At 34.8% G+C, this 10,796-nt stretch overlaps 1 protein-coding gene across 2 annotated transcripts; it reads left to right on the top strand.

Annotated features, from left to right (window-relative positions):
* Positions 1-590: 590 nt before the first annotated feature.
* On the top strand, positions 591-4,176 carry LOC130738242 (probable prolyl 4-hydroxylase 12). 2 transcript variants are annotated; one of them, XM_057590180.1, is made up of 7 exons: positions 591-866; positions 1,018-1,137; positions 1,308-1,365; positions 2,030-2,101; positions 3,178-3,235; positions 3,367-3,539; positions 3,641-4,176. In XM_057590180.1, exons 1-7 carry the CDS (start codon positions 802-804, stop codon positions 3,992-3,994), a joined length of 900 nt encoding a protein of 299 aa, XP_057446163.1. In that variant the 5' UTR covers positions 591-801; the 3' UTR covers positions 3,995-4,176. The 2 variants fall into 2 exon arrangements, with proteins under 2 accessions (XP_057446163.1, XP_057446164.1); XM_057590181.1 differs by having other exon boundaries at positions 592-866; positions 1,021-1,137.
* The last annotated feature ends 6,620 nt before the right edge of the window (positions 4,177-10,796 follow it).

Genomic DNA, 10,796 nt, shown 5'->3' with positions numbered 1-10,796 from the left:
AGTCATTTAATTTTCTTATTTCTAATATAATAGGATTAACTAAAGTATATATATCTATATTTTACAAGACTATATGTGTCACTTTTTACTCTAACAAGAAAAAATAATTCGTTTTACGCATTGCGCGGGGCTCCGTTTGGGATAACAGATTAATTAAGCGCTTATGGTCATAAGCGCTTATTCATACGCTATTTTAAAAAAATTATTGAAATAAATTGAAAATAAGCTATATATAAGCATAAACTCTTTTTTATAAGCTATCATGAGTAGCTTATGAAAATAAGCTCAAGCTGTTTGCATAAGCTCTCTCAAAATACTGACATAAGCGCTTATGCTATCAGATAAGCTCAAATAATCTTTTCCAAACAGAGCTTATTAATCTAGTTAAAACTAATTGGCCAATACCTAACGCTTAGTCTGCTAACTATAAGGTGAAAAATTAATGTCACAATGGTCGCTCTATGTCTCATACATGATTAAATATGAGAGTAAAACTTAAAAAAAAAATACCCGTTCCCAATCCCATTGATCTCAAAATAACAAAATATTTCCCAAAATGACAAAATGTTAAACTCTCATCACTGACACCTAACATTAATAGAAGAATGATGTGAGTTTAACGTGGCTGGTAGACAATAACAGAAAGCCGATGCAACCAAGCCAGCAGCAAAGAGAAGAGAAGCAAGCACGATTCGCATCACAATGAATTGCAAATTTCAGATCACATTCACTGAGTAACCATTGAATAACATACACATAATTACAAACACTTTTTCACCACCACTCCTTCTTTAAGAACCAATGCCCTCCCTTTCCCTTTTCCTCACCCTTCTCCTCCTCCTCTCCACTGCCTCCTTCTCCCAAAGGTAAATTTGCCGACCCATTTCTCTCTTTTCACCAATTTCGCTCCCCACAATTTACATATATAAAAAAATGCATTGCTTTTCATGGTTTAACCTATTTCTGTTACTAATTAAAATACTTACACTGTTTTTGGCATTGTTAATTTTGCATTAGCAGCAGGAAGAAATTAAGGAACAAACATCATGAATCTGAGTTGCGGTTTTCAGGTCACTCTGTTTATTATTCCAACAGAGTTGATCCCTCACGTGTTGTCCAAATCTCTTGGCAACCAAGGTCAGGTACTTTCTAGAACTTCCCCTCATCATGTTATTATTAAGTTATATAATGCAGATCTTATATTTTTTCACTTTTGATTTGTTTGTTTATACTAGCAATTTTTTTTTTTTACTCACATTGCTTTTAAATTTTCAATATTTGATGTTGTTTTGTCCTTGTTGCTGTAGGGTCTTTCTCTACAAAGGTTTTTTGTCAGACAAGGAGTGTGACTACCTTATTTCTTTGGTATGCTACTGCTTATTGATTTTGGGAATACATTGTCAGCTTTTATTTTCACTAATGGTTATAAAATTATCACATTTTTGTAACTCGCTCCACCTATACTTTTGCATGAGCATTGCTAAATGGCTCGAAATTGTTTTTAAATGAATCAGACTAAGCAGTATAATTTTTATTTAATGATACATGAGATTTCCACCAGTGTCATAATTACGAAGCAATCAACCAATAAGAACAAGGGAAAGCATAGAAACGAATTTCGTTTCGTTCCTTAGAGCATTTTCCCTTTTGCATAGCTGGTCCTAAGCCCGGACAAAAGAGGAAATTGTGTTAGGTTTTGAGCAGTCAATGTAAAACTCGCCGATATCTTTAATAAGGATTTGTGATATAGCCCACCTCACCTAGTGGGATAAGGCTTTGGTTACAGTGTACTTGTTTTCATCACTCTATAACTTGTTTTGAAAAGATTTGTACAATGTTTGCTCCATTTTTACAGAAATATTTCAGAAAAAGGTAAAAATAAGGTGATGTTTCTGTAGTTATTTGTGAAAACAGAATTTTTTTCTCAATTAGAAAAGGTTCTTATTGGTTTTCACTTTTCATGTTGGGTAGTACTTGGGCTACTAGTCTTTGAATTTAACTCTCTCTCTTGTTCTTTATCTTGGCTAAGGCATATGCTGTGAAAGAAAAGTCCTCGGGGAATAATGGCCACTCAGAGGATGAAACTTCATTGGATATGGAAGTAAGTCTTAACTGAAATTTTTCCACATCTACTTGGATGAACTAATCACTAGAAAAATTAGGTTCTGTTTGAAGTTGATGGGTATAGTTTGGATTGTGCTTTCAAAGATGTTTTTCAGCATATAAAGGATTTGTGAACGGTTGATTTTCATGGTCATTATTTTTACTGATTGTGAAATGTTGTGCGTGGGTGAGTTCTTCTGGACTTGTTTGATGGGAAAATCTTGTCTGCTGGTTTATTTTTCCTGTAGACCGCTTTAGGAATAATTTAGTCCAGGCCAATGTAAAGGGTTTTTGGACGATTAATGATTTTCTTCTTACTTTGTTAGAGATCTAATAAACTATTCTTAGGTTTTGGCCTAAGATCGTTAGATTGTTCTTTATTTGTTTTTTTGAAATAAGATTGTTCTTTATTAGTTAGTACTATATTACTGAGCTTAGGCTGTTTTCGTTGTTAATTGAATACAGAAGTCTTTTTGACCATGTGGTCTATAATTCTTGTCAGTGATATTCATCATGTTACTTGATCTTGTCTTGTTCTACATTTTAATGCTGAATCAAGCATAACCTGTAGCATTTTCATATGATGGTTTTGCAAAATGAATGTCCATTTAACTTTTATCACCGATTTAATATAGGTTTAATTCTGGTAATAGATTGTCTGGCTTGAGCATGAGGTTTGGGCGAAATTACTGTAACTATTTATGCAGGGGAGTTCGCTCCAGATCAGGAAAAGTAAAACATGTCTTACAGAGTGCATCTATTATTGGTTCTAATTCTAAGTGCTTGCAGTTTGTTGGTTGTCACTATAAGTTCAAGTGTATAAAAAATTAAAAATATTCATATGTATAGAAAGAAACGTGATCCTTGACATCAATGTTTCTATTTTGCTGAAATTGAAGGCTTGAAGTTATTTTTAAAATCCTTTTATCGCTATGATGAGATTGGTACAGCTAATAAACTTTGCAATTGCTGCTTGTTTTCAGCTTGCTGCTTGACCTTCAACAGTTTATTTATATTATAGCAATGGTGTTGTGGACATTAATGATGATGATGTTCTGCATTGTTATGTTCTAGGATGATATTGTTGCAAGGATTGAAGAAAGAATTTCAGTTTGGACTTTTCTTCCTAAAGGTATGTGTTTGACTGTTTGGCAAGTCGAAGCCAGTATTTGTGTGTCTGTGCTCTGTGATAAATAATGATACATTCATACACATTCTAATATGTGATCGATCATCTTGTTTTCGGCAAACCATTTCTACTAGAGAATAGCAAACCTTTGCAGGTCATGCATTATGAACCTGAACAGGAAGGGAATAACTTAGATTATTTTGCAAACAAAACCAAAGTGGAATTAAGTGGACCTTTACTGGCAACAGTTGTTTTATATCTCTCAAATGCTTCTCAAGGGGGTCAAATTCTCTTTCCAGAATCAGTGGTAAAGCCATTCAGTTTTTTCTTCCTTGTTCTATTTATTATCTACCTAGTTCTGGACCTGTTTTTACTGTTTAATCATTAATTGCGTGTGATATTTTCCAGCCCAATAGTATTAGCTGGTCAAATTGTAGAAGCAGTAGTAAGATTCTCCAACCAGCAAAAGGGAATGCACTTCTGTTTTTCTCTCTTCATCCAAGTGCATCTCCGGACAAGAGTAGCTACCATGCTAGGTGCCCTGTCCTTAAGGGTGATATGTGGTCTGCAATTAAGTTCTTCTATGCAAGATCAATTAGTGGAGGGAAACTCTCAACCATATCAGATGGTGGTGAATGTACTGATGAGGATGACAGCTGTCCTGCTTGGGCAGCCATGGGAGAATGTCAGAGAAATCCTGTGTACATGATTGGGTCTCCTGATTATTATGGTACATGTAGGAAAAGCTGTAATGCATGCTGATCAGAAGTTCTGCATGTTTGGTTTTGCTTCTAGCAAGCCAGAATTTATTCTATTGTGTGAGAAGCTACAAGGAGTTGCTTCTCAAAATTAGAATCCATTATGTGCTATTGTGTGAGAAGATTGATTCTTCAAAAATGCTAGTTGACTATCCACATAAATTATTTAGGTAGTTGTTATTAACACGCCCTCCTCGTCATCTAATATAACAACTGCCAATTATTTAATACTTTTTTAAGTAATTAAAAGCATTTAATAGCAAGCATTAAACATTCTTTAACTAATGCTCTTAGGACACATTCACAAAACCCTTTCTATGATGTTTCATAATTCCTACCTCTCCTCAACCTGCAAACAGCATTAGTTTTTCTGTGGATTGCATGTAAGCAATACATGTAGAAATAGGAATTTCTTAAGAATTGCCTCACGACCTTCTGATCTGCAATTAAGGGGTACTCAATATTTTACTATAATTGGCACAATTTAGATTTAAAATCTGATATACTGTTATTGCGAAGTTTTTTGTAATATTATTACATAAGGTTTTAAATATGTTTTAGGTCTCTGAACATTGTAAAAGTCACAAGGCACAGATGCATGTTAAAGACCCTATTGTTTTCCAAATGTTCTTTTAATGCTATGTATATTGGTTGTATTATTTACCCCACTAAACTTTTTATATTTTATTACTTTTTGTATATTATGTATGTGTATGTATATTGTCCACACTACTCACCAATGGGTGATTGGTTCAGGTGGTAGATGTTTCATGTTGGGTTTGCTAGCCCAACTAGGATGCAGATATTTCCAGCTCAAATATGATTGTCTCTCGTGAAGGATAGTTGTCTTATAAAAAAAATTGCCCCCACTTCAAAGTTTTGGATTCGTCACTACTTTATAAGATGAATTAAATTAAGTATCTGATTTCTAAATCCTTTGAATATCATTCCTAAAGAAAAAACATTCAAATTAAGTAGAGTTGACGACATATCATTAATAAATCCCCCAAAGTTGTAGTAAAACTTGATTCTTAATTTTTTTTACCGGCTTAGTGCACTTGCTGGAAACTTACATAAACCTTACCTTTTGGGTGAGGTCTTATGATGAGGTGTGGGTTCAAACTTGTAATCTTTTTTACGAGACTTTGTCATGCTCCATTAGATCAATTTCTTGAAATTAGTCTTATTTTTATCCAACATATGGTATCAGAGCTTGGAATGTGGCTGCAATCCAGTTAAAAGTAACTCATTTTTCAAGTTGTTCAAAATTAAAATATGATCCCATAAATGGATTTCCCAAGTTGAGAAGAGTCTGGATTCTGGAACATGTTTCAGAGGTTTAAACAGAGGTTTGTGGAGCAAACACGCGCCAAAAGCTCTTCCTGGAGTCCTACGCGCTCTCCCGGAGTGTGGGGTTGACAATGGCGGATCCAGGACCCTAAGGTCAGGGGGTTCAAATTTTTCAAATGAATGCATCGTAAAAATATAATTAAAAACAACTTTAATATGTTTATACATCGAAAATTATACAAGTCATAGTTTTCCTCTACGTGATTTCATATTCTGAAATCGTTGAACATTAAGCTCAGAGTCAATGTTATTGAATACATCACTCTTAATGTAAGTAACTAAACAATCGTTCATCAATGTATCTCCAATTCGGTTACGTAGCATATTCTTCACAATATTCATAGCAGTTGCTACTTATTTTCCAAGTTAGCGACTGATTAAGGAGGTAACAAGACACTTAGTACTGTTGTGTTGGTGCATACTAATCACGATCAACAAATTTAATGGCATACAAGGCATAAATTATATCAGGAATATAGCCCAAAATAGTAAGAAGCAAGCAAATGATGAATTCAACGTGCATAAAACCAATCACAATCACCAATCTGTCAAAAATAAATACCAAATCCAACAAACTAATAGTCTAATACTATCATATAACTTCAGATTGGTCAATTAATATCCAATTAATTAAGAACCCAATTTATTTCACAGCTTCCATAGTTTTAATTCACTCAATATTCAGATCAAAACCCATAAAGGGGAAAACTGTGAAAGAGATAAAAAAAAACCGATTTTGAGAATGGAAAAAGGAAAAACAAGTCAAAGGGGTGTTGGTATGAAAAATTGGGACATATTATACATTCAGTGCACAACAACCCGTGAAGATCGACGAGCAAGGAGAGTGGGAGGCGCAACGTGACGGGTGAGGACGAGGAGGGAGGCGCAGTGGATTGGTTTGGTGGCTTGGTGGGTGCTTGGGTAGTTGGGTGGGAGCCTGTGAAAGACTTAGGATACGCCGTACGCGAGAGAAAGAGAGACAAAGTGATAGAGTGAGAGAAATAAGTGAGTGTGAGTATTTAGTGCAAATAGGTGCAAAATTTGGTATACTAGTATAATTTAAAATTTTCAAGGGTTCAAAAAAAAATTATATACAAAAAAAAATATTTATATAGGGGGTAAGTACAATTTTTGTTTTGTTCAGGGGGTTCAAATGAACCCCCTGAAACCAACACAGGTCCGCCCCTGGGGGTTGAATAAGATGAAGTTGCTGTAAAACTCGCAAAATCCATAAGAAAGTTTGCGGGAATGGTTGTAGATTTTTATGTTCTCAGAAACTACAGAAAAATCTGCAAGAAAAATTATGGTGTCATGTTAATTATGCTATGGTGACATACTGACATGCACTGATGAAGGCTTGACACATGCGTTGATGAAATATTGATGTAAAAGAGTGGCTCCCTTGAACATGTTGATGATGTTTGTAGAGACTGGAAAAGGGAATTCGAGCCAGAGGAGGAGAAACAAGTTTCACCCACCTCAGCCACCGTGGCTATCACCCTCAAGGTGATGAATCCTGCTTTCTTTAGTCCTGAAGTCGTGAGGAGGATACTCCAGAGATAATTTGGATTAACGTAGGGAAGAGGAAAGAATAAGAAGAGGCTAAGACAAGGACGATTCACCATGAAAGCTTGAACCTTAACACTTTGAAAATCTATTTGAAGCCTATTCAAGGGGGGTCTAAGGTTGCAGAACATGCTGATTGGAGACATCAATGATCAATCAGACTCTGGTCAGAGGCTAATTATAAGGGAGAAGTAGTAAGTAAGCATAAGTTTAATTATTTAAGATTAAATTAAGTGATTAATGATTAATTGAACTTAACTAAATTAATGAAGATTAAGCCAAGTAATTAAAGATCAATTAGACTTAGGCCCCGTTTGAAAAAATAGCTTAATTAAGCGCTTATGACCATAAGCGCTCATGACATAAGCACTTATTCATAAGCTATTTTAAATTTTTTATTGAATAAGTTATATATAAGCATAAACTTTTTTTCATAAGCTATCCTAAGTAGCTTATGCAAATAAGCTCAAAAATGCTTATGGCCTACCATAAGTTGTTTACTTAAGCTCTCCCAAACACTGACATAAGAGCTTATGCTATCAGATAAGCTCAAATAAGCTCTTCCAAATGGGGCCTTAATTAAATAACTCAAATGGATAAGTAAAAGGAAATTAAGCTACAGAGCTTAAGGATAGTATCAAGTGAAAAAGGAAAATTAATTGAAATAGTAAACTAGAAGGGGCTTAAAGATTTTTTTTTTGGTACAACGGAAAAGAAGAAGGGGCTTAAAGATTTAAAAAGGTAGAACCGAGAAAGATAATATAATTTTAAGTGATGTATGATGTATGGTGTCTAAAGAGGGATGTTGAGATATCGTGTTGTTGATATGAAACTACCCCCATTTTATGGTCCCAACTAAGGAGACGAGCGTTGGACATCCTGAGTAGACAGGACTTGGACGAGGAACCTCCGAAATCTTTGAGGATCTGCAGTGGAATCCAGGTTAGGGAGGAAGGGTTACCTCATTGTTGATAGCTAGGGTTCTGCTATGGTGCTTGTTTGGATAGCTTGTTATTGGTTTTCTATTATAGCTAATGATGTATGTTATTATATGAATATGTGCATGCCTTAAATTGATTCATGATATAACTATGAGTTTGAAATATGTGTATATTTGTTTATGCTTTTGCAAATTTTTGATGTGATATCCCCGAATGATAGCTCAAGTGGCAAGCTAGGGGACATGTGGGTTAGGTGGGGAGGTCAAGGGATCAATTCCTAATGAGTGCAATTTATCTTTTCGATGTACCAAAAAAAATTGTTGATGTGATATTATGATTGTCATATTGATTATCCTGAATTGAATATGTGTTTGTTTTGATGCATAAGTGATATATTGGCGTTGCATTGAGTAACGCAACTAGAGATCCGAACACCTAGGGATACGGTGATGCTTGTGAAGTGACAAACAATAGAGTTAGCCTCGATGAGGTAAGAACTGAGATCTATGGCATAGGGGTTTACCAGGGTTGAGAGAACAATTTGATGTGCACATTAAGGTAGACATATGTGCAATTAAAGATGGGTTTTTAAAAAAAATGCTAGACTTCTTCGGGAGAATCTCATATTTTCAAAAGGTAGAATAAAGTAGGTTCTTATAAAACCTCTTGAAGAAGTGAATGGTTATTTCTAGAGATTTACCTTATGTGTTTTGAGAAAATATTATAAAAGGAAAGCTAATTGCATAGATTAGTTCACAAGGATACGACTCTGGGTTTTCCCCATACCTTGGACTAGCAGATAACCTAAGTGATGCGTAGTGTGGTATGAGACAGACTACGTAACACAAAGGGTTGATTTATGATAGTCAGAGGTGTGCTGAGATAACCTCTGACATGTCACATGTGACAGCCCCACCAGAGTAGACGATGGTTATGAGGTTGCACCCATTAGAGTAGATGAGATTGTGCCGTTAGAGTTAACAAATGCATGTCAGAGTTGACAGAGGAAGTTGTGGGGGAGATGATTGATACCCGTGTGTATCTGTGTAAAATGCATCATATGCATAATATTTGTGGAATAAGGAGTAGGATCATGCGACAACTTCCACAGAGGGACTGGTGTGCACCCGGTGCGGAGGTGGGAATGCAAAAGATACTTGAGGCGGCATTTCAGAGATGAGGTTGCCTAAGGATGATTCAATGGTACGACTAAATACTAGGCCGATGTACCTAGGATCCCGTAATCCGGCTAGTGGAGTGGGAAGACCATCAGAGGCCGCATCGTCCCGATTGAAAGTTAATATGGTAATTATTGTATGAGTGATGATTGTGAATGTGTATGTGTTTATTGATAAATTATTCGGTATCCATTGGTGATCATAGATCTAGCCAATGTGTCGGTGGTCCAAATGGGATTCATGGCATAAGCCTACTTCTCACCCATGTGGTAGCTCACTCATTTCCCGCCATTTTTTTCAGGCACAAGTTATGATGGGCTTGGGGACGAGTCAAGTCATGATATTCCGAAGCTATTAAACCATGGTAGTTATCAGTGAATAGGAAGTGAGGAGCAGGTAATCAGATTTTGAGTTTACAGTAGCAATAAGAAAAACACGTATGTATTGTTATATAAGAAAAAGGATTGAAAGAAATCAAGAGTGAGAAGTTAAAATAGAAATGACGAGAGATGATGTAAAAAGTTACGGAAAAGAAAGTAGGTTTGTGACTTTAAGCAGTATAGTGAGTGACTATGTGCGAGAGTGTGTGAAGCGTTGTGTTAGTGCGGTAAGAAAAGTGGTAAGTATACGGGGTTAGCTAGTTAGTATTAGATTTTATTATTAGTATATTTTATTTAGTGAACATTAGATTTTATATTTTATTATTATATTTTATTAGGAGAGTGTTTGGCATCTCTCTTGTATTTTCCTCTAATCCCTATTTGGGAATTTGGGTTTTCATCAATAATACTTCTACATTTCTAGAATGGTGACCCACAAAAGACATGGAGAATAACTGAATTATATTTAGATTTACTGAATTATTGATGGGGAAATTTTGGTTCAATGATTTATTGAATTATAGAATCACCATAAAATTACCAAAACAACTTCTTGGTAAAAATAAAAAATGACAATGATAAATAATGAAGAATTAGGTGCTCACCGGGTAGGATAAAATAAGTAAACATTTATTCAAAAACTTCTTTAATATTGTGAGGAATTGTGTAGCTTTTGCGGTCTTAGCGATGTAGTTATACTAGAGACTAGTAAAATACTTATGTTACTTGTAGTTGTAATTGAAGTTTAGCAGTGCAATTTAAAATCCATGGTTGAGGTTGACAGTAAAAATTTATAGAAGCAGAGATTTTAACAGGTCAGGTGGTTGCATATGCTTTGCTAAATAAGAAGTAAAGTTGTTTACCAAATTGATATATATATAAAACAAATTGATTATAAAGTTGTTTACCAAATTGATATATATATTAGTGAAGTTTAATAAAACAATCCTCTAACTGAACAAATAATTTTTAAAACATTTTTCAGATTGAGCAAAAATACAAGAAGAAAAACAAAAATACAAATTAAGAAATGCATATGCATGACACATGACACATGACATGACATAGACGATAGGAAAGAAGAGAACAAAAGAAAGAAATGAAGAACGAACGAATGTTGTCTGTGTTTCTGAATTGAATGAACTTATATGCAACGGTTTATCTAGACCTAGTAGTGATGAATCAAACTCACTTGTCTGTATTCAACAATGGTATTGAGTCAACCACTGTGGAAAACCTCAAAGCATGGAGCATGAATTCTGCGTGCTATTTTAATTTGATGGGTATCTAGGAAGCTATCTAGTCTTATTATTAGTTATTTTGTTGTAAAAATAAGTTGATATTTATTGGTGTACTCAAATATTTTGGTGCCAAAAAAATTCAACTACCAC

The sequence above is a fragment of the Lotus japonicus genome, chromosome 2 (genome assembly GCF_012489685.1).
Source record: "Lotus japonicus ecotype B-129 chromosome 2, LjGifu_v1.2".
Classification (NCBI taxonomy): Eukaryota; Viridiplantae; Streptophyta; class Magnoliopsida; order Fabales; family Fabaceae; genus Lotus; species Lotus japonicus.
The sequence above is the reverse complement of the archived record's forward strand: the minus strand, read 5'-3'. Positions and strand labels throughout refer to the sequence as shown.

What these genes read in the sequence shown, in the direction of transcription:
- LOC130738242 (XM_057590180.1), top strand. Translation starts at nt 802, where the DNA reads ATGCCCTCCCTTTCCCTTTTCCTCACCCTTCTCCTCCTCCTCTCCACT. An exon ending in ACTGCCTCCTTCTCCCAAAG is followed by an intron (nt 867 to 1,017) that starts GTAAATTTGCCG and finishes ATTTTGCATTAG; the next exon opens with CAGCAGGAAGAAATTAAGGA. An exon ending in AAACTTCATTGGATATGGAA is followed by an intron (nt 2,102 to 3,177) that starts GTAAGTCTTAAC and finishes GTTATGTTCTAG; the next exon opens with GATGATATTGTTGCAAGGAT.